The sequence below is a fragment of the Anabrus simplex genome, chromosome X, assembly GCF_040414725.1.
Source record: "Anabrus simplex isolate iqAnaSimp1 chromosome X, ASM4041472v1, whole genome shotgun sequence".
Lineage (NCBI taxonomy): Eukaryota > Metazoa > Arthropoda > Insecta > Orthoptera > Tettigoniidae > Anabrus > Anabrus simplex.
This window is the reverse complement of record NC_090279.1, coordinates 199292238-199316771: the sequence shown is the minus strand read 5'-3', so window position 1 is coordinate 199316771 and position 24534 is coordinate 199292238. Positions and strand designations below refer to the sequence as shown.

Genomic DNA, 24534 nt, shown 5'->3' with positions numbered 1-24534 from the left:
GCGAGCCTCTTCCATTCTGTCTTATTAAGATGATGTCCTCCAGTGTCCTTCCCCGATCTGCAATGTCCATCTTTACGATGCCCATCCAGTGGGCTCTTGGTCTTGCCACCATCCGTTTTCCTGCCACATGTCTCTCCAAGTGTCCTTGTTGGCTCCATCCTCATTTACATGCCCAAACCACCATAAATCTGGACATGCTGACCCGATCTAACAATGATGTAACAATCCCAGCTTCCTTCCTAACCACATCAGGTCAAGTCAGGTACATTCTGCTACCGTATGCAACAGTAAACAGTACTACCTGTGACCGTCTGGCCGACGGTTGGGCGGCCGTTACCAAACGTGACAAATGAGGGGAGAACCAATGGCTATGGACAGAGGAATTCACTTTTAGGGGGCTTGTTGAAACCATTGTGTAGGAAATGACACATAAACTCAACAGGAAGTTGCTGCCTTGCAAATGTGGCAGGGGACTGCTAAAGGCTAAGTGAGATAACCCTGACAGAAAATCTTCTGTAACGTTAGGCCTGGCAAGTCAGTTGGAGAGTAACTGCAATCGGTTTCAACACTCATAAGAGCCTTAAATTTAATTACAGTTCATAAAACCTGCAGAATGACATGAGCATAATTTGAACAAGAATATTTTGCACATTACAGCGTACTATCTTTCAAGTAATTGTTATAATATATAATAAATGCACCAAACTCCTAGTCATTCACTTCGGATTTCACAACTGACAATGGGGAGTAGCTATTAACTGCAGCAGAAACATGTCTGCAACACTTTTCTCTGAGGACAGATAAGAGTGTGATAGCCATTATAAACCCTACTGCACAGAGTGGAGGACTTGGCTCGTGGTAACTAAAAGCTGCCCTCCAGGGTGAGTTGGCCGTGCAGTTAGGGTCACATGGCTGTGAGCTTGTATCCGGGAGATAGTGGGTTCGAATCCCACTGTCGGCAGCCCTGAAGATGGTTTTCCATGGTTTCCCATTTTCACACCAGGCAAATGCTGCAACTGTACCTTAATTAAGGCCACGGCTGCTTCCTTCCAACTCCTAGGTCTATCCTATCATCACCATAACACCTATCTGTGTCGGTGCGACGTAAAGCCACTAGAAGAAAACGTCACTAGCAGTGTACATAGTACAATAGTAATTGTTACACCGGGCTGAGTGGCTTAGACGGTTGAGGTGCTGGCCTTCTGACCCCAACGCGGCAGGTTTGATCCTGGCTCAGTCCGGTGGTATTTGAAGGTGCTCAAATACGTCAGCCTAGTGTCGGTAGATTTACTGGCACGTAAAATAACTCCTGCGGGACTAAAACTGAAAAGGTAGTTAGTGGGACGTAAAGCAAATAACATTATTATGAAATTGATGTGTGGTCGTTGTGTATGACGTCAGTGGTGTCGTGTGCCACTTCATTCCACATAGTAGAACAGTGAGCGCAGAGTACTAGAGTGATTCTTGCCCCAGCCCTTGTATAATTCAATAAAAAGTCTTAGGCTGTTACACAATTATTATGAAATTGAATGCTATTTCGAAACAGTTCATCATGTTCTTGTAATTTATATGTTATATTAGTATAGCTTACCAGTTTTGCATTTCATAGTACTAGAGCATGTGCTTATTCAAATAGTTATTATGAATATTAATTGTTCAATAAACTCTTTTTTTAGACTGAAACCCAATACTGTGCCAACACAGAATCTTCCCAGCAGCAGTGTGCAAGGCATTTTGGGATCAAAAAGAAGATTGGGTCCATGCAAGAGGAAGAGAGAAGAACAAGTGGAACATAATGCAACATCTCCATCCACCAGTTCTGCTCAAGTGCAGGCAAAAGACTGTGTTCCTGATGCAAGATATCCTAAAAGTGTTAGTAACGACATTATACTTACCGTATGATACTTAGTCAAAGGTTGCCTAGGGCTCAAAGGACTATCTGCAGAAAAAATGCTCTTACCGCCTAATTGAAGGGTGAGATGTGCAAGTTAGACAACAGTAGAATGAAAACAAAGTCAGGCTATAGTGTGTTTGGTTTTATCATGTTGTTAGTTAATTCATTTAAATTTTGGGTGTACCCTAGGGTGACTACTACTAATACTACTAAAACATTTTCATTCCTCCCATGAAGGGGGAGGTGGGCCTCTTAGACGGTGACGCAGTCTCTCAGGCCGGGAGATTTGTTACGGTGAAGGAGATGCTCGGAGAAGGTGAGGGGGTTGGCGGCCGTGGACTATACTAGGAACTGTCCCGGCATTCGCCTTAGTGCAGGAGAATGGAAAACCATTTTCAGGACAGCCGACAGTTGGGGTCTGCCGTGAGGTCCAGCCTTGTCCCGTCTCCTGAATGCAGAGGCATAGAGCCACAGTAGAGCCGTGGCCACCTCTCCTCTGCTCACAATTTAAAGAAGTATTATATCCTAATTCACCATATCAATGAATAAACAAACATTAGTGAAATATTATGAAAATTATCATTACATGAAATTTTAATATTTTGATGATGTTGAAGATCTTAAATTTAGTGTTATATTGGTTTTTATTCTTTGATTGGACCTTGCTGATGAAGGGAATGCACAATGTTCCTGAAACATGTATGAATGAATAATTTTCAATTATAAAAAGTGTATTGACGAGGTGGATCCATCACAAACTATTTATAAATAGTTTTTAATAGCTTTAGACAAGTCAATCCAGGATGAAATCAACTGCCTATTATGGATCAACAATTATGAAGCCTTGGAGCTTACGCAACATATCGACGTAACAAAAAAAAAAAAAAAAGCTCTTCATGTCCAGTGCTATGGATATCTACCGTATTCTAAAAAGCTCTCTCTGTTCGATAAGTGTACAACTGATGCTGCAATGTATCAGCTGTCCTGTCAACAAATGGTAAAAATATTACAGTGAAAGATAAGAGTTTCTTCAGAAAAGTATGTGAATGATGGGAATCTTAAGTGGTAGTGAAATTCTCAGTTCTGTGATCATTTCCAGTCTATTTCTGCAAGTTGTCATGTTATAAGGAAAATATATCAGTGTTTATAGTTTGTAATATACCTGAGTGATATATTGTGGAACAAATAATTTCTGAAACACTGTTTAAACCTTATCTCAGAAGTCGTCGATAACACAAATCTTGAAATGTCCCTTTTTCCTGTTTTGAAAATCTGGTCACCCTGGTATACCCAAGTATAAATATGCCAGAGATAAGTATCACATATTAAACAGAGTAACCTTTTAGACCCAAAAGTTACAGACTGCTAGAAGAAATTTGAAATTTGAATGGAAGAGCTCGGTCAAAATGTCCGGTATAGACATTTATTCAAGGTGTTACATAACAAAGTGTCCGGGTCCATAGCTAAATGGTTAGCGCACTTGCCTTTGGACACAGGGGTCCCGGGTTTGATTCCCGGCAGAGTCGGGAATTTTAACCATCATTGGTTAATTCTGCTGGCACGGGGGCTGAGTGTATGTGCCGTCTTTTGTCATAATTTCATCCTCATGATGACGCGCAGGTCGCCTACGGGTGTCAAATCACTAGACCTGCGCCAGGCCTCTCCGGAGGCCACATGCCATTATAATTACTGTATTATTATTACTTACAATCCCATTTATGTTATTACCCCAATGAAGATCTTTCCTTATATTAACACCTATGCACTTAGAATGATCCCAAAACGAACTTTCACCTCATCAGTGCAGTAATTAAAACTGAGAGGGCTTTTCGTATTTGTGGAACTCACAACCTGACTTTTAACCCTGTTTATCGTCATGCCATTGGCTGCCATCCATCTCAGTGTTACCGATAGTGAGAGATAATTTTCAACGTATTGTAATATAATGTCTGACAGGAGAAAAGATCTGACCGCCAGTAATATGGAACTCATGGTTTTTTTTTTTTTTACTGATGTGTAAATTATACACGTGGGCTGTTAAAGTGACGGGATGACATTTTTCCAAACATACATGCTTTGACATATGTAATGTGTGTTTTGAGCAGAAGAATAGCACTCATGTTCTTTGTTTTTATTTTTTAAAATAATATATGATGTTTTACTGCAAAATATGCTAACAACTATCTTTTGGTTTCATTTTTGTTGCAGAAAATTGGAAATAACATTTAGTGACATTGACGAAATGGAATAAAGTATTGTAACGTGTTGGCGGGGTAAATAAGTAAATAAATTAGTACAGCACCTGGTAGCAACCTATTTCTAAGATTTATTAACTAAGCACTACAACTACAGATTTACACACATACAGACGATAGCCGAGCTTACAACTTAAACACGTACACGGTCACACACTTACAGACGGTTCGCTTTCTCTGTCTTAGTTTCTCTTATGTTCCATCTACAATGACACATACACACAGACGATTATTTACAGTACACTCTGTCAGCCACTCAGTCACACTCGTTAGCGCTGTCACGGTCCACAGGCTACACGTCAGTGTCGCAGGTTGGGATAGTATCCGCTGTTTACTCGATCCGTCGAACTCCGCAGTCTTCACACGTCGGTACCCAGTGTTCCCTTCACGCTACTCCAGAACACCCCAGGTTCTCCTCCAGCAGCCAGCCTCAAGGGACGGACACACACACACACGACGTCAGGGGAACAGGCACGAGTCCTCGGCTCCCACAGGCAGATACTCCATTTAGGCTGACACCTCAGCCTGACTGCGCTCACTCCTCACCCTCACACTCTGAACAATTCTCACGGACTAGCTCTCACTGACTAACTCTGTAGGCAAGTAACTGCTCTTTTATACCTGCGCGAGCCCTTCTGGAATAGTCCGGATGTTCGATGGATCGAGGGACCTCGCGAAATAGAACACTCCAAATTAGTCTTCCAGTCGTTTCTGTAGTTCGCTGCGGCGTGACTGCAGATAGAAATGAGAAGGGCCAGCCCAGCACTTGAGTGTTGCTCGCGGATTGACACGCTCGAGCGTAAGGGGGGTGGGGCAATGGGTGACGGCCCCGGCGCGTAGCGAGTTAGCATGGCGGACTCGACAACCATTACAGTATTGAAAAATATATAGAAATAACCTTTTTTATCATGATGAAATTAGGAAAAACATTTCACCACAAACAGATGTCTCCACCCATGATGTGAATCACGACAGCCTACCAATTTCGAAACCTAAAAAAAAAAAAAATTAAATTGAAATTTTAATAAATTTATTACACATTATGTTTTCAAGTTTGTCATGTATTGGTATATTTTTAAGGTCAGCTACATACATACTTCCAGAAATTTTAGGTCATAGAAGTGCAAGCGTTAATGATTATAAGGAGGTGCACAGAGGGTGAAATAATTTACTACTGTCATTTAATGCCAAGTGATTTATTCAACATTTAACGTCCACCTCTAGGTGGGAGCAGTAAAATAACACCGACGGTATCCCCTCCCCTTTGTTAGAGATGCCTAGAAGGGAGATCCGGACTTTATAACTTGTGGGTTCGCCTCCACACTTTCATCTTTTCTATCCGACCTCCCTTGGTCAAGTCTTGTTCTTTTCTGACTTTACAAGACCTAGGTAGTCTTCCGTTTTCACGCCCTTCGCGGCCCTCGTCTTTTTTTGGCCAACATACTCATTTTTCAAAGCGTCTGTCCCCTTCCACTTTTCTCTCTAATTAGTGTTAATAGAGGGTGCTTGCCTCCTTGTACTTCCTATTAAAACAATAATCACCACCACCACCTTTCCCACCTGCAAACCAACGTACGGAAAACATATATGGTATTCCCTGAGCCTTGACTGGTGCGTGACTGCAGTGAGTTGTACGAGTGTTAATTATTGGTATATATATGTCCTGGCTAGTGACAAAACACAAGTTTTTGCCAGGTTTGTGGTAAAGAAAACACGTAATTTTCAAGGGAAATTCATTTTTTTCTGTATTCAAAATATTGGCCATCGGCTTCTACACACTTCGCCCATCTTTCAGGTAAGTTATGAATACCATGCCAGAAAAACTGCTTGTCTTTTGCGGCATACCATTCGTCGAGCCATTTTCCAACTTCCTCAAACTTTTTGAAGTGCTGCTCTGCGAGCGCGTGCCCCATTGATGCAAAGAGGTGATAGATGGCGCCAGGTCGGGAGAGTACGGCAGGTGCAGAAAGATGTCTCATCTGAGCAATTTCAAGGTATCTTTCACTGGTTTTGCTGTGTGAGATGGCGCCTTGTCGTGTAACAAAATCACTTTGCCATGTCTTCTGGGCCATTGCGTTCGTCTTTCGATCAGTGCGTGATTTAAATTAATCGTTTGTTGGCGATAGCGTTGAGCATTAACGGTTTCGCTGGGCTTCAAGAGTTCATAATACCTGTGGTGTACCAGAGCGCACACTGTCTTTCACATTGAAATCACCACGTTTAAATTTTCGGGACCATATCTCACATGTTCTGATCGATGGAGCTTGTTCACCATATGTTTCTACCAGCAAACGATGACTTTCCACAGCATTTTTCTTTTGATTAAATAAGAAAAGAAATGCGTGCTGTTAATGTTCTTTTTCAGCCATAAACGTTGACATGATCACTAACGATACAACACAGATGCTAGAGTTTTGTGGACTCAACTTGTGTGTGTTGATAGGTTAATGTCAGACGAACATTCATACGTTGCGTACTGTGCCATCTCTTAGTGAAACCCGAAGAGACTTATGCATACACCTGGTACATAATGATAATGTAGAGTCTCTCAATGAGTGTGTACCAGCATAGCAGGAACAGTTTCATATCAGTTCACTAGCCTAGCAAACGAGTTTCGATTGTTCAGTAGTTGATAATGAAATCTAGCTGTGTTGAATTTTGGGAGTGACATATTTAATTAACAGCCAGTGGCCTTAGTTCTTCACATGGGCTGTATGAAAAATATTCCACAATTATTATTATTATTATTATTATTATTATTATTATTGTTACTATTATTATTGTTACTATTATTATTATTGTTATTATTATTATTATTATTATTATTATTATTATTATTATTATTATTATTATTATTATTATTATTATTATTATTATTATTATTGGGTCACTAGCATTGACAGTGAACATCTCACTCCTGTAGCTAAAAAATTGTAGCTGCCGCTTCAGCGAGCTGTGACTTCACTAGGATACTGTTGAATACTTCTATAAGCATAAAATGTACTAGTTATGAGCATAAGTCGAGAGCTCTTCTTTCAAGGCAAGGATAACACAGCCACCTTCCTTCATAACCTAAGGTTGCGTCATTGTTGACTCTCACCTGTGATATGGGCGGGAAAGTATGTTCGGTACATGCGGACAGGAAGAGTGCGTGTTCGTGAGGCAGGCTTGTTTGGGTAATTCTTATGAATATTTAGCATGTCTAATTCAAGTGTACGAAATTTCCACAATGAATCCATAATGGATGTTCTTATGGAAGACACAACTTCTGAAAATGAGGATGAGGATAACAATTACACACTAAGTAAACATAATGATTCTGGCGCTTCAGGCAAGTAAATGTAGAAAATGAACTAATTTCAAATTGGTGTGAAGTGTAACGTAGTTTTATATCGCTTCCTTGAAGTGGGTTCTTACCGCTTCCTAAAAATGTGGGTGTTTCCCTGTATCTGCAGCAACTCAATGCAACCCCATCGTCAAACAACGAACAGTGGGAATGCAAATTGCTGGTCGTAAACAAAGATACCGGTGTCAATTGACCAATTAGGTTAGAATCTGTATTAGTGTGTTTCAGTAGATGTGCCCACAATGTAAGATTTCAAAATATTAACCGAACTGGCATCCATAGCTGCGTCAGATGTTTTTTCATTTGTAAAACTTATTATATTATAAATTTATATTTATATTTAAAAATTGTGTAGAAGAAAATGTGATCTTTCTATGTATTCCAAAAGTTGTTATAATCATGGCTTACCCTAGCATTGAAAAATGTTCAAAAACCATTAAAAATCCTGCGATTTCTGGAGGGTAGCACATTCAGATATGGCCGTCTCCAATGTGTTAAACCAACAGGACCTGAACTGGATAGCAACAGGATCAAACCATTAAAACTTGACCAAGCCGTCAAGCGGGATTAAGCCTATGTTGTTTCACAATACTTGTGATAAAAGGGTTAGTTGAGTTCTAAACCTCTCCGCATTGCTCATTTATGCTGCTGATTGTATGGGGACATTTAGGCCTTGAGCATATTGGTGTTGTTCAACAGGATTAGTCTACGTGCCAAAACAGGTTTCACACTCTCCCTGTCTCCTTGCGGCAAAGAGCTTGGATATTTTAATAATTTGCAGTCAGTGAAATGAATTAAGGTTTCCTTCTGAGAAATTAATTCTTGAATACTTATGGATAGTCCTCGCTCATATTACAATACATTTCCTAGTAACACCACGTGCATTTGACGCAAGTGATCCCAACAACAGATCCTCTGTCCACGTCTGATCTCCTACTCCCATCCCACGTAATTTAGTCAGAAAATATAAACATTTAACATTTTCCCCATGGTTTTCAGATTCACATATTGCTTGCCGTGATTCCCAACGAGTTGGAGCATTCGCGTGAAATGGATGCGCCTCCTCGTCCTTTGTCAGTAACCATCAAAGATGAACCAGATGAGACAGATATGGAGCTTCCATTCAAGACTTCAGTGAAGACTGAGCTGGTAGACTCTGAGGTAAGTGAGAGCTCTTATCCAAATATCCACATTACAAATATATGTGAAAGATACTTTTATATTGAGGAACTTTCATTTTAAAATAGAAGCCACTATATATTTGTGTGTAATGTATTTATTCTTATCAATGGATTTAAGACAGTCTGTAACAAGGTCTCTTCAACTGCTTATTGTTAACATTATTATGGAAGATAAAATATGAACAAGAATTTCTTTAAACCACCTGTCTATATCTTGGGTAATTGATCCTTTTCTTGTTTGTTTTTAACCATTTCTTATATTGTTCCATTGGGTTCCTTTTCTCCTGGTGTGTTTGTCCCTTGTTCCTAGTTTTTTTTTACCGAGCTCGATAGTTGCATTCGCTTAAGTGTGGTCAGTATCCACTATTCGGGAGATAGTGGGTTTGAACCCCGCTGTCAGCGGCCCTGAAGATAATTTTCCATATCTTCCCATTTTCACACCAGGCAAATGCTGGTGCTGTACCTTAATTAAGCCCTTGGCTGGTTCCTTCCCACTCTTATCCCTTTCTTGTTACATTGTCGCCATCTATGTTGGTGCAGCGTAGAAAATCTTGTAAAAAAAAAGTTTTCCTAGTTTTTTACCACTTGTTTTCACCTTTATCTGTTGCTCCCTCCATGGTTTGATGGTAGAGTGTCTGAGATTGTGGGTTAAAACCTGGCAGAGGTAGTCGGATTTTTGGAAGGCAAGAAAAAGTCCATTTGACACTCTGTCTGTATAACCTGGTTTGTTGTGGTGTTTTATAAATTATGTCTTTTGTGTTCCAACAGACTGAAAAAACTTACAGGTTATAATAAGTTGACTGTGAAGAGATGGTTTCCATCTTAATAAAGACAACAATAAAGAACAATGTTGGCATGTAAGATATCTCTAGTGTTACATTTTGTGTTTACCCAATGAAATTAATTAAAATCTGATGCATAGATGGCCTACGGTTTACTCTGTCAGCTGGGAGAATAAAACGTACATCAAAATTGAATATTGAATTTTCACGACCACATTGTAATCGAAAGCGACTTTCAACCTATTAGGTCGTGTTACGTACATTTAGTACGTGTTGAAGAGATGTTCAGTACAGAACAAAAATGGCCAACCAGACACCAGTGGGATCCGAACCCACAACCTCCCGATTTCGCGTCGGTTGCTCTACCAATTGAGCTATGGTGGTCTAGGCCATCTTTGTTCTGTTGGAAAGGTTCTAAGCTACAGGTCTGGTACTACTACCATCACACTGTAGAGTGCGTTTAAGTTGCCCGTTGAGGGCCAAGTCATTGAATATTGAATTTTCACGACCTGTAGCTTAGAACCTTTCCAACAGAACAAAGATGGCCTAGGCCACCATAGCTCAATTGGTAGAGCAACCGACGCGAAATCGGGAAGTTGTGCGTTCGGATCCCACTGGTGTCTGATTGGCCATTTTTGTTCTGTACTTAACATCTCTTCAACACTTACTAAATGTACGTAACACGACCTAATAGGTTGAAAGTCGCTTTCGATTACAATGTGGTCGTCAAAATTCAATATTCATTGACTTGGCCCTCAACGGGCAACTTAAACGCACTCTACAGTGTGATGGTAGTAGTACCATACCTGTAGCTTAGAACCTTTCCAACAGAACAAAGATGCCCTAGGCCACCATAGCTCAATTGGTAGAGCAACCGACGCGAAATCGGGAGGTTGTGGGTTCGGATCCCACTGGTGTCTGGTTGGCCATTTTTGTTCTGTACTTAACATCTCTTCAACGCGTACTAAATGTACGTAACACGACCTAATAGGTTGAAAGTCGCTTTCGATTACATCAAAATTGTTGCAGAGGCAACCCAAATGGCATCAACTTAAAATGCCTGCACACCATAGTCGAGGACCTGTTGTTGTTGTTGTTATTATTAAGGTTTGGATGTTTAAGTCATGTCTCATTCCTGAGGTAATTTTTACCCAAAATCAGAGAAATAATTGTGAATGATGGGTCCCTGACCCAGTTTAAAGCAATTTTATGTTGTGTGTCACTACACAGTTTGGTCATTTTTATTGCTTTGGTTATATTTTGCTCAATTTAGTAATATAAGGTCATATTTTGTTATTTTTTGAGAATTTTTGTTCGAATTGAGGCGCTGTTTTTAGCAAGGTATATGTTATCTGTGAAAATTTTCAAACACAGGATTTTAAAATACTGTAATAGAAGTACTTTTTCTTTCATTTCCCAAAACAGACAGCTAGGAAGTGTTTTTGTTCTTTAATACAATTTGCTTTACGACACAGATAGGTCGTCTGGTGATGATGGGATATGAAAGGTCTAGGAATGGAAAGGAATCAGCCATGGCCTTAATTAAGGCAAACCCCAGCATTTGCCTGGTGTGAAAATGGGAAACCACAGAAAACCATCTTTTTAAGTTTACAAACCTCTTAGCAATAAGGTAACAGCCCAACAACACTTAAGGTAAGTTTTAACTTTACAGTCTCAATTCTTCAACGCATTCATTTTTTCTCTTTTCCCGTCATTTCACTCAACTAATTAAGGACTTTTCTCCTTCCTTTCAGATTTTCACATACGTAAGACAGCTCAATATTAATTACATCGCACAACATTTCGACTGTCGCCCATTCAACCATTAAAACTGAAATCCCATACATCAACAACATAGAAACACACGGAAAAACTTGAAAACACTAGTCAATTGGGAAGATTTAACGACATTTCAACCGCCCTCATTCAAGCCATTATTTTAACTTTTTTCAACACGGTTCTTTTTTAATCAAATATCAACTGTTGTTTACAGGCACTAGGCACTCCGTCTTCATAGTGTGTGGCCAACGGAGGTTATTAGCCCATAGATACTTCGACAAACTATTGTTTGAGTCTAAAATATAATTAGTCAACATAGACATCCAAGTTGAATTACGACGTAATGCAACATTTTTCATGAGCTAGTCACAAATCACATACAAAATTTTACATCTTGAAGCCATTTCTGATTAGACTGCACTAGGACCGTAATATTGAGGTCCAAAAAAAAAAATTTTTTTTTTTTCTTTTCATGGAAATTAATACAAATTTGGAATGCTTTTCCACATTATTTTACTATGTAAAATACACATACAGTAAATTGTAATTGTATGTATTCTGCATTCATTCTCAACATTTGTGTGTAAATTTTAAACTTAGCATCAAACAAGACTTTAACTACCATTATTGTCAATACTGTACATATGACAGCTTTGTTTTGAGTGAAAATTCACCAATGTGTTCACTAATGTAAAAAATTTTAATCAATTTGATATTTCGTTAATGATAAGATCTTGTAAATGTTTCTTTAATGTATTCACTCATGCAACATATTTTTATAATTTTCAACCAGACGCCTGGTAGAATTTAGAGGTATTTGATATGACTGATGATGCCCCACAGAAGAGGCGAAACATGTCGCAACTATTTTTAACGATGTTAACATCTTGTACTGTATTGAATAGGTTGAGTTAAAATAAATTTCTTATATTATTATAAATTATGATTCTTTCAATACAGAGAAAATGATTTTCCTTACTTGTAATTGAAAAATATATGCGAGTACAACCGTTTTTGTTTTTCTCAGGGACCTGTATTTCAAGAACTGGTTCCTGAGTTTCCCAAGGAGTTGAAGTATTCACCTCCAATAGATTTGTCAGCTCAACCGTTGTGTTCAGTGGCTGCCAAAAGTGAACCAGAGGAGATGGATACAGAGCTGTCAATTAAAACAGAGGTGGATGAATTGAAGGTGAGTATAAACTACAGTTTTGAACCATCTAAAATTGTCTTTGGCATGGTGCAGTAATAGATTCTTTTTAGTTGGTTTTCATTGTTTTGAACTTGAAAGCAGTGAGTATGATATGAACATTAGCATTTCCGTGTCAGAAGGGAATAATCCTAAGAAGATTGAATGTCTGGCCAGAAATACAAAAGTGGAACAGGTAGATCATTTCAAGTATTCAGGATGTGTATTCCCCAGGGTGATACTCAGTCAGGGTACAAGAAAGTTGAGCAATTGCGATCAGCAAGAAGAAAGTTCTCGGATGAAACTATCGTTGCATTTGTCTGTTTTCAGTATAAGAGAGGAAAGGCTGGGGGGGCGGAGGAGACTCAGGATATCTTATTCATAAGTTAGAAGTAACAGACATGAGAAAGTAGCAAAAAGAATTGCTTTCACACTCACTCACTTACTCACTGATCAATCAAGATATTTATAATTAAGTTTGTTTTCTACCTCAAAGAGGAGTTAAGGAAATAAATACTCTCTCTCACCCTAACTCAGTTTAATATTATTTATCTGTGTATGTTTTGATACAATTTAATATAAGCATTACTATAACTGTAAGAGCCTCCGTGGCTCAGGCGGCAGCGCGCTGGCTTCTCATCACTGGGTTCCGTGGTTCAGTGACTCCATGTTAGATTTGTGCTGGACAAAATTAGAGGCGGGACAGGTTTTTCTCCGGGTACTCTGGTTTTCCCTGTCATATTTCATTCCAGCAACGCTCTCCCAATATCATTTCATCTGTCAGTCATTAATTATTGCCCCAGAGGAGTGCGACATACTTCGCCAGCCGGCACAATTCTTATCCTCGCCGCTAGATGGGGGCTTCATTCATTCCATTTCTGACACGGTCGAATGACTGGAAACAGACTGTGGATTTTCATTTACATTGCTATAACCGTATTCTTCGGCGTTTGCGTGGTGTAAATAATTCTGCTCCCTTCTTAAAATTTGCTATTACTGGTGAGACAGAAGTGAAACCACACAAGCAAATATATTACATGTGTATATGCCGTAAGTCAATAAGAATACACAAAGGCTAAGTCTGCAAACTGTACCTAACTAGTGACAAGACCAGGTTAGGTTAGATTAGGTTGATAACGAAATTTCCTTCCATTTCTACTGAACTGATCTTTATAGAGGAGGTAATGTCGCTTTCCTTTTCGGAGGAGTTCTTGCAGACTTGCCTTGCTTCTTATCCCTTACAGACCGTGTACGCACAATTGTGTGGGTTCGTATTTTATTTATGTCTGAGCTTATTTGACATTTTCTTGGCGCTAGACCGGACTGCAGTGCTTGTGCGGGACACGTATCATGTACTTCAGCTTTTTTTATTTAGTACTTGACCACCAGGGGGAAGGAAGAAGAGTTTAAAAATACAGTTCATTAGCAATATGGCGGGAAGCAGTAACGGCTAAAGTAAGTATTTATTTATTGCACTCATATTAATCTAGAAGCTTTACTGAATATCAGAATATAATCTATGAAGTGTGTAGATTGTGTAGCAAATGTAACTTGTGAACTTTCAACATCGTACGTAATACCATGAGGTTTTGAATGTTGATACGCACATATGTGCGGGCTAGGTTTCCTTACAGCCAATGCATGCAAGAGTGCTGGGTGCTGTCGCAAAAAGGACCGAGAAAGAAAAACTCGTACTCTACATGAGAAATGTAATGTATAAGATTTTAACTGTTTAAAATCGTTCCACACTGTAAAATAGAACATTTGATGAAATACATGTGCGTATTCAAATGTACTGAGATGAATTTTTTAATTTTTTTAATTTTTGCAATTAGTGAATAAAGTCCTGACACGCACAATTGTGTGGGTTCTGTTTTTCAGCCGATAGTTCTTATTTTGTAAAATAAACTGTAAAAACATGTATTTGAGAGCATTTTAGTAAGTTTTTGACGTTTTGACACCTCTAGATTTCATTCAGGTCTGACGACAAGCTGCTGCTGCCAAAAGGGCAGTAATATCAAAACTCCTCCTCAATGCAGAAAATGTAACGTTTACTTGTGTTTGAACGAAGATTTAATTGTTTTAAATTATTCCACACTGTAAAATAGAACATTTGATCATGTACATATGTATATTCATGTGCACTGAGGTAATTTTTCTTTTTTGTAAGTAGTGAATTAAGTCCTGACATGCACAATTGTGCGGGTGCTTTTTTTCAGATGTTAATTTTTATTTTGTAGAATAAACTAAAAATATATGTATTTAAAAGAGCACTTTAGTCAGATTTTGACGTACAAACAAAAATTCACACCGCCGGTTTTCTTTCAGGTCTGAAAGGGTTAAACATCCTAATTGCATTCTATACATACGAATTGGACAAAATAAGACCGTATTATTAAAATGCTGCCTTCATCATTTAACACCAACTACGTTATTTTGAACATGCCACAATTCTACTTACCTGGTATTACCAAAACAGATTTGTAATCCTACAGGAAAAAAAAAAAAAAAAAAAGAAAGAAACTTTACTTACACCCGCAAATGTTACTGGTGATTTTGATAATATGACAGTGGGTAAATCTCGCAAGACACGAAAAAAAACATGACTATAGGCAATAACTATCCAGGCATTTCCAGATCTTGTTCTGAGGGACACGGTCATGGAACTTTTCAGTGTCCAAATATGTAATCACAAGTTCTTTTCCATGTTCCCAGTACTTTTCTGTAAGCATTCTGACGGCAGAAATTAGATCCATAGTAGGGGAGACCGGGGCAAGTTGACGAACGGGGCAAGATGACTAATGGCAAATAACTCCTTTAGTTACCTACCGAAATTGTTGGCTACCCTGTGTCCTTGAGTGCCACCCTCGCCCGCTATAAGCTATTTGCAACGGAACTTTCCATTCAGTCTGAGAGTGGTCATTGAGGGAGGAGGTATTTTTCTTGCGTCAGTGTTATAATATTCAAGGTAAGTTCAGCAAGGTTTCGGGATTATATAGTGTGAGCTACGCAAATTGTTACGATAGTATTTTGTTAGTACATGTACTGACGTTTTTGGTTTGTGGAGGATGTTATAGAATTTAATCCCTTGTTCAGTGGAAAAATACTATACATAAGAAAGAACACCTGGGGCAAGATGGCGGGGGCAAGTTGACGAATTCGTCATCTTGCCCCACGTCTATCGACTGTGAAAATGAATGGCATTTTAATAGCTGAATTTCCCTGATCATTGTTTTAATTTATTATTATTATTATTATTATTATTATTATTATTATTATTATTATTATTATTATTATTATTATTATTATTATTATTATCATTATTATTACAGTAATAGCAGATATTTAGGTATGATTTTATTCATATATTCAGACATGCCTAGAAATTGTAAACGCAAAACGGAAAGGAGGAGCTGGAGTGAAGAAAATATGACTGCAGCCCTCCGAGCAGTAAGAGAAGGAATGTCATGTAACGCTGCTGCATCTTTACATGGCATTCCGGAAGCTACACTGAGACGTTACATAAATACAGCTGACAAAGATTTGCCGGTGTATGGGGGAAGGTTTCGCAACACATTTTCACATGAACAGCTTTTAGAATTACAAAGATATCTTACAGAAATAAATCAGAGACTTTTTGGAATGACCAAAATACAGTGCAGGAGATTAGTGTATGATTTCGCTGAGACGAACAACATTGCTCATCCGTTCAACAACGTAACAAGAATGGCCGGAGAAGATTGGCTCACTAACTTCTTGAAGAACTTCAACTTTACGATGAGAACTCCTGAAGCAACCTCTATAGGGCGTATGGTGGGTTTCAATAAGGCTGCAGTGCACAAATTTTATTCAATATTAAGATAAATTCGTCTAAAATATGTTTTTGCGCCACAAGCGATATTCCATGCGGATGAATCAGGTCTTTCCACTGTGCCCAATAGACAACCAGAAGTGATCTCTCCAAAAGGTACTAGACGTGTAGCTAAAATTACGTCCGCAGACAGGGGCAGAAATATCACTAGTTTGTGCCATGAGTGACACTGGACAGTATGTCCCACCATTTTTGATTTTTCCAAGAAAAAGGATGAAACCAGAGCTACTGAGTGGTCTTCCTCCTGGATCTGTTGGACACGCAAATGAAACAGGATGGATGAATAGTGATCTGTTTGTTGTTTACTTACAATATTTTGTGAATCATATAAAGCCCAGTAAAAGTAATCCTCTTTTACTGATTGTGGAGAACCATAGTTCACACATTTCTTTACAGGCAGTCAATTTTTGTCGGGAAAAAGGAATCGTCATGATTGGATTGCCACCACATACGTCCCACAGACTGCAGCCACTTGATGTGTCGTTCTTTGGACCCCTGAAGACGGCTTACTCGCAGGCTTGTGACAATTATCTTGTGTTCATCCTGGACATCAGATAAATGATCGAAACATTGCAAGAGTTTTTTCTGGAGCCTACACAAAAACAGCGACTGTAAGCAATGCCATAAAAGGTTTCGAAGCAACTGGAATAGAGCCATTCAACCCACAAGTATTTGATGAAGGCGACTATGCTCCCGCAGCTACGACAGAGAGAGATTTACCAGAAGAACCAGTGCCTTCCACAGAGTCTGATCCATCCACTCACTCGCCAGATCTTACAATCTCAACAGAACATGACAACTCAAAGCAAGAAGCAGCATTGCCTACACCGCAACCAGGACCTTCTTCTCGGCAGGACGAAGAAAATCAATTGAAGTCCTCTACGAGCACTTCCATCTATGACCTGATGCCTTTGCCAAAAGCTCAGAGATCAACGACCAGGAAAAGGCAAGCTGGATCAGCATCAGTCATAACAAGTACCCCTACAAAAGACATATTATTACGAAGAGAAGAAGAAAAGAGAAGCAAAGAAACTAAGGAAATGGAAAGAAAGAAGAAGAAACTGGCAGAAAAGGGCCCTCTTTTCACATCTACATTGCTTCCTAAGGACAAGAACAGATTTGAGTGCCCTGTGTGCAGTGTAACGTATGCAGATCCCCCGGAAGAAGACTGGATTCAGTGTAGTAGATGTAGTGAATGGTGGCATGAGAAGTGTTCTAGTTATGAAGGAGGAGTTTTTGTGTGTGATTACTGTTAAATTCTCTACAATCAAAGGAGATCTTAAAACTTTGATATTGAAGTGTCGAACTATAGAAATATATAACCATGAAAGTGATGTTTATAGTGACATTGTCCATGTGTGTATACTAAATACCATTTCAAGCTATATTACAAAGTTTGGTGTAGGTTAGAATAGGTTTGGATTTTTCGTTATCTTACCCCGACAGGTTCGTCAACTTGCCCCGCCACTGGGGCAAGATGGAGAATTTGCTGAAGTTATGAATTTTATTTAATTACTTTGGAACATCTTTCAAGAGTGTAATTATAAGGTCATAATATAAAAGAGTATAGTGTAATGTATGCATTAAGTGTGAATAAAAATGATTTTGAATAATCTTGTTTAACATACGACCTCCCAAAGCTTAGCATCGTCAACTTGCCCCGGTCTCCCCTACTTCGATCTTTCTTGAATCTGTGTTGTTGTTCTTCCTCAAGCAAAGTTTCCACTATCTTCCTCTCAATTTGATGATCTCTTCCAGCATCTTTAGGGTGTGTGACAACAACGTTATGCCCCTGTTGTTTCCACATTTCCGTCTGTTGCCTTTTTTAAACAGTAGGCTGATGATTCCTTTTCTCCAATCTTCTCGGATTTTTTTTCTTTCCAGATCACTGAGAGCACGCTATATAGCCAATTTAAGCCTTCATCATATCTGACGCGAGATCATCGAAGCCCGAGGAATTTCCGTTTTTTATGTTCTTTGGTGCTGTTTAGATTTCAAGCCAAATTAATGCGGGTTGATGTTTCTGGATTTCATCCATCCTACAGGTGGTGGTGGTGGTGGTGGTGCCTCCATCTCCATTTAACAATATTTAGAAGTACCTCTTCATTTCATTTCCAATCCCTTCCTCTGTTCTTTCCAAACTACCATCATTTGTTTCCAGCGCAAGGATGTTTCCGTATTCACTTCTTTTTCTTTTTACTACGGTACTTTATATAGTAGCTTCCTGTTTCTTTGGCAGTCTTCCTCTATCCTGGTAGAAAAGTCATCCCAGCACTTTTTCTTCTCTTGTTGTATTAGTCGTTTTACAGCTAACTTCTTGATCCAATATTCCTGTGCTCAGTCTTCAGTTTCTTCTATCACCACCCCACTCCCCACCCCCTTTTTTTTTTACTTGATCTAAAAAAAATTCAGCATATTTCTTTCTTTTACTACTGTCTTCACCTGGTCCTTCCACCAACCAGTCAATTTAAGTTTGGCAACATTAAACTACTACCAGAATAAAAATAAGTACTCAGCGAAGAAGGCAAGTGTTAAGCAGACCAAAAGGCTTTGGCTCTGCAAAGTTTCAGAACATGTATTCTGAATTCTTACGGCTTATCCCGAGCATTCTTCTAATACTGCCTTCACCTCTTCATGCATTTCACCAGCCAGATCGATCTCTGGTAGATATACCGTCAGCTTCTCTCCCAAGTAGTTCACTGCACACCTCTACAGTTGCGGAATATCTAAGAATATGTGCTCAAATATTCTATTTAGCGGTCCACCTATCCAGTTAATGTTAAATACATTAATCTAGTACATGTTTCATCCCCTGGGGGACATCATCAGCTAGAGTGCTAAATAAATATACATCAGAAACAAAAGTCACAATTTAAAATGGTGAGAGGCAAGCTAAAAATCATTAAAATAATTACAATATGTTCTAAATCCTTTTGAGGTCAAAACATGTTGAAATCCATTAAAATTAATCAAAGAGGAAAGTCCATGAGACACTTTGACCTGGTCTTGAAGTTTGTGAAAAAAACATATAGGTACTAAGTTTGAAGATATTGATATTGATAATTGTAGTTTGAAAGTGACATTGTTATTAACATTTTTCTTAAGTTAGACATGTGAAAAAAAAATACATATAAATGGCTGTTTATAATTTTTTTTGTTTAGAAACCATTCCGTGATAGTTCAGTTCAAAAGGTGAGTCACTTCCTGATTCGAAGTCAGAATGGGTTGTGAGGCTGGTAAAGCAGATCGAACCGGGCGAGTTGGCCGTGCGCGTAGAGGCGCGCAGCTGTGAGCTTGCATCCGGGAGATAGTAGGTTCGAATCCCACTATCGGCAGCCCTGAAAATGGTTTTCCGTGGTTTCCCATTTTCACACCAGGCAAATGCTGGGGCTGTACCTTAATTAAGGCCACGGCCGCTTCCTTCCAACTCCTAGGCCTTTCCTATCCCATCGTCGCCATAAGACCTATCTGTGTCGGTGCGACGTAAAGCCCCTAGCAAAAAAAAAAAAAGCAGATCGTGGATTCTGATTCGATAGAGTTTCCTTTGTTGTTGGGCCCGACACGAAAATGAGGAATCACTGGTGATGAGGTATGGTATAACTTATTTAGCATCTGCTTTGGGGTGTCAAAGTTAGCTCACATAAACACCGCGTAGACGGGAGTGAGCCCGGGAAGCAGGTAGAGGCGGAGTCGCCGGCCAGTCCATGCGTCACACTCTCGCTCTTTCTCTCTTGCACACACATTACTTCCCCACCTCTACTCCTGTCTATTTGGTGATTAAACGAGAAAACTTTGACACCCCTATACAGGTGCTATATATACGACTGGGGATCTAATTCTGATACGGCTGAATAAAACATTTCTACTGAAGTTGTACCAAATCTCAATCAGATCGGAGACTTACAGTATAGGCCCCTACTTTTTTTCCTATGAGACTTCACGTCCTTCCCAGTTTTGTATTCCTCACCTTTTAGGTACTTACCCTGCTGACATCCCTTAACCCCTTGAAGGTCACGGCGCAATATATTGCGTGTAGCGGTAAGTGCCACTGTGGTTACGGCGCAATATATTGCGTGTCAGAGTTTGAAGTGATATATCTTCGTAACTGTATGTCTCTTCGTAACTGTATGTCTTTGGACAATGATTGAAAAATGGATAGCTCCCTACATCTGTTGGCTATATTTTGAAGTCATTAGGTTATTGTTATCACCACGGGGAGTGCTGGAAATGAAATGTTTTTAAGCGGATGTCTTCAGCTTTAGCGAGTCAATTGTAAACAGTTGAACGTGGCTGCACGAAGTCGAGCTGACTTGCTTACAAGCGACGATACAGTTCGTGAAATTCTTATGAATACTGAATGTGATTGTTCAGTATTTGAAGACAGTGATGAAGACGATGTAGGAGGTATATTTGGAAATAATTCAAGTGGCGAAGACTTAAATGAAAGTGAGGATGAGGTCTTACAGCCGCCACGTTCGAAATGAACGAACGTAAATAAAGCTCCTAGTAATCACAGAGTTTGGGAAGACTAGACTATAACTAACCAATTCACGCCAACCGCTTTTAACTTCGATGGCAGTAAGTCAGGAATTCAGAATGTTTCACTGATGAAAAATTCTTCAGAAATTTACATTTTCAAAAAATTCTTGTCCGCCTCTGTGGTGTAGTGGTTAGTGTGATTAGCTGCCACCCATAGAGGCCCGGTTTCGATTCCTGGCCCTGCCACGAAATTTGAGAAGTGGTACGAGGGCTAGAACGGGGTCCACTCAGCCTTGGGAGGTCAACTGATTAGAGGTGGGTTCAATTCTCACCTCAGCCATCCTGGAAGTGGTTTTCCACTTTTCCTCCAGGGAAATGCCAGTGTGGTACCTAACTCAAGGCCATGGCCGCTTCCTTCCCTCTTCCTTGCCTAACGTTTCCAATCTTCCCATCCCCCACCAAGGCCCCTGTTCAGCATAGCAGGTGAGGCCTCCTGGGCGAGGTACTGGTCATTCTCCCCAGTTGTATCCCCCGATCCAATGTCTGACGCTCCAGGACACTGTTCTTGAGGCAGTAGAGGTGGGATCCCTCGCAGAGTCCGAGGGAAAAACCAACCCTGGAGTGTAAGCGTATTAAGTAGGCAAGTAAAAATTGTTGTTTGTACCTCGTTTTGAGGATTATCATACCAAAAACATTACTAAAAATGATGTTTCACAATTTTTGTGCTCAAACTAGTTGTTTGATGTCTTGTTAACATACTATGTTAAATTCATTCGTTTCATTAAAATATAATGCCTCTTGAGGGTTGTTTTGCAAACATGTGCAATAACTTAAATTTTGGGGTGTGCAGTGGACTAAGAAACCTGACTCTCAAAGGGTTAATCTTGAAAATGCTCATTTTCACATCACACTCGCTGCACCTCTCTTTCAAGCTCCAAGACTTCAGATTTTCACTAACAGTGATCATCCTTTAGGATCCAGTAGGCCTGTTAACAGGTACACACGGCTAGTTAGTTGACATCATGTGTTAGCCAGATCTTATCAGTAAGACTGGCTGCCAGAATACTGTTGCTGACTATGCACCACCCAGAGGTTCCATCCTAGTGCAAGTAAAACAGAAGTATCATGCTTCTATCTAAATAACCGACTGGCTAACACAAAATTGTGCAGTAGAGTTTTTTGTCGTAACTGGTTTCCTAAATATCTAGGCATAACCTTGGATCACACTTCATCATTCAAACAACATCTATTGAACTTATCTAAGAAACTGAAAACTCGAAACAATATTCTTCAGAAACTGTGCGGGACAACTTGGGGATCAACTGCGAGCTTTCTACGACATTCTGCCCTTGGTCTGGTCTATTCCAGTGCAGAGTATTATTCTCCTGTATGGCTTAATAGCCCATAAACCCGATATGTTGATACCCAGCTGAACAACAGCATGCATACAATCAGATCCACGCCAATCTATTCGCTGACCGAGCTCCATAGCTGCAGTCGCTTAAGTGCAGCCAGTATTTGGTATTCAGGAGATAGTGGGTTCGAACCCCACTGTCAGCAGCCATGAAGGTGGTTTTCCTTGGTTTCCCATTTTCACACCAGGTTTGTTCTAGGGCTATACCTTACTTAAGGCCACGGCCGCTTTCTTCCAACTCTTAGCCCTTTCCTGTCCCATCGTCGCCATAAGACCTATCTGTGTCGGTGCGACATAAAGCAACTAGCAAAAAAAAAAAAAATGTCAAAAGCCCCCTCACCTTGCATTACAGAGTTCGGCACACATGTTTGTACCCGCCTTAAGGCATTACAGCTTCCACATATTGTTAACAGATGGGAACACCAGACTTAAAACCAAATTCGTATATATGCGAATAACAAAATCCGCGTATAACGAGACTCACCTGTATGTTTTTGTGTCAAATAAATAATAAAATTCAACGTGATTACATGATAATATTGCTCATTACCTAAATGTTGTCACTGGATTTATGTAATTCTGTTATAAAGTAAAATGTTTTCTTTTCCATGTAGACTGAGATACCAGATGACAATATTGAAGGAAACAGTAGCGATGGGACTTCTCCAAATTGGTGAGTACACTCAGAGTATATTGAACTACAATCGTGGAACTTATACTGGTGAAATCTTTCATAGCCGATGTCAAGTGAAGGGTTTTTGATGTATTTCTGGGATATTAGACCGTGTTTGCTTGAGCGAGCCAAGAGGTTGTGTTCACAAGATCAGTACCAGAACAAATCTCGGTTTTACAATCAATGCATAAGGCTTTTTGCGGATGATGTTATTCTGCATAGATTTATAAATAAGTTACAAGATTGTGAGCAATTGCAAAAAGACCTCGACAGTGTTGTGAGATGGACCGCAGGCAATGGTATGATGATAAACAGGGTTAAAAGTCAGGTTGTGAGTTTCACAAATAGGGAAAGTCCTTTCAGTCTTAATTACAGCATTAATGGGATGAAAGTTCCTTATGGGGATCACTGTAAGTACGTAGATGTTAATATAAGGAAAGATTTTCATTGGGGTGTTCACATAAATGTGATTGTAATAAAGGGTACAGATCTCTGCACATGGTTTTGAGGGTTTTTAGGTGTTGTAGTAGGAATGGAAAAGAGAGGGCATATAAGTCGCTGGTAAGACCCACTAGAGTATGCGGTGTTTGGGACCTTCACCAGGATTACTTGATTCAAGAACTGGAAAAAATCCAAAGAAAAGCAGCTCGATTTGTTCTGGGTGATTTCCGACAAAAGAGTAGAGTTACAAAAATGTTCCCAAGTCTGGGCTGGGAAGACTTGGGAGAAAGGAGACGAGCTGCTCGACTAAGTGGTATGTCACAGCAATTATAATAAGAAGTATTTCTTATCCACCTATTCAATACAATAGAGTTGAAGCGTGGATTTTGAAATCGATCACCATAAAAAAGTTGGAAACTGTGGCAATGTGGTTTCAAGAACGTTCAAGACTGGACTGGAATAGTATTGGTGGTGATATTTATTTAATGAGGAAGTACAGTTAAGCAACCGCACTCCATATAACAGTAATCAGAGAGAAAATAAGGAAGGGATCCGTCACTTTGAAAACTGAAGGCATCGGCCAAAGAATGAAAGGGCCCCGAAGGCGTGAAAATGCAAGTCTCCCTAGCCCTCGGAGCCTAATAGTGTCGGAGTTGCAAATGAACAAGATTTGACCAAGGGAGGTCGAATAGAATAGATGAACGTGAGTAGGCCAGCACAAGTAAGTGGAAGCAATGCCAGGACTCAGCTAATGGCTCCATGGTCACCAACCCACATTCCAAAGATGAGAGTCACGCCCACCAACAGGGGGATGGTCTGGAATAAAAACTGTCAAACAAGTCTACCATGTTGATAGAAGATTGATTGCAAATGTCCGGTAGACTGGGCACAGCATATAGAAGTGGTTCTTCAACAATGGGAAATTCACAGTGCACAAAGTTGATGGCAAGGACATTATCACTTTAAAAGTTGGTGGCTACAGTGTTGCAAAAAGCACAGGTCTTGTCACACAGGAGCGTTGGTAAGAAGGTACCAAATATTGAGAAAGTATCATTCCAAGTGACCACCTTCAATGAGCATTATGGTACCTATAATGCTGTTGAAGTGACAATATGAGGTTAATTATGAGCAACGGGAAACTACCTCGCTCCTCATTTCCGTAATACACCTCTTCAGTGACACTTGGGTCACGTGCCGGCTGATGGCGGAGCTGTTGAGGACTGAACATGTGTA

At 39.7% G+C, this 24534-nt stretch overlaps 1 protein-coding gene across 1 annotated transcript in view; it reads left to right on the top strand.

Moving 5' to 3' along the window:
• LOC136886071 (uncharacterized) overlaps positions 1–24534 on the top strand; it is a 41453-nt gene that overhangs the window by 5790 nt on the left and 11129 nt on the right. The window contains exons 3-6 of the mRNA XM_067158801.2: positions 1677–1872; positions 8495–8656; positions 12265–12426; positions 22802–22860. Coding sequence (XP_067014902.2) covers positions 1677–1872; positions 8495–8656; positions 12265–12426; positions 22802–22860 — 579 coding nt within the window. The remainder of the gene's footprint in view (positions 1–1676; positions 1873–8494; positions 8657–12264; positions 12427–22801; positions 22861–24534) is intronic.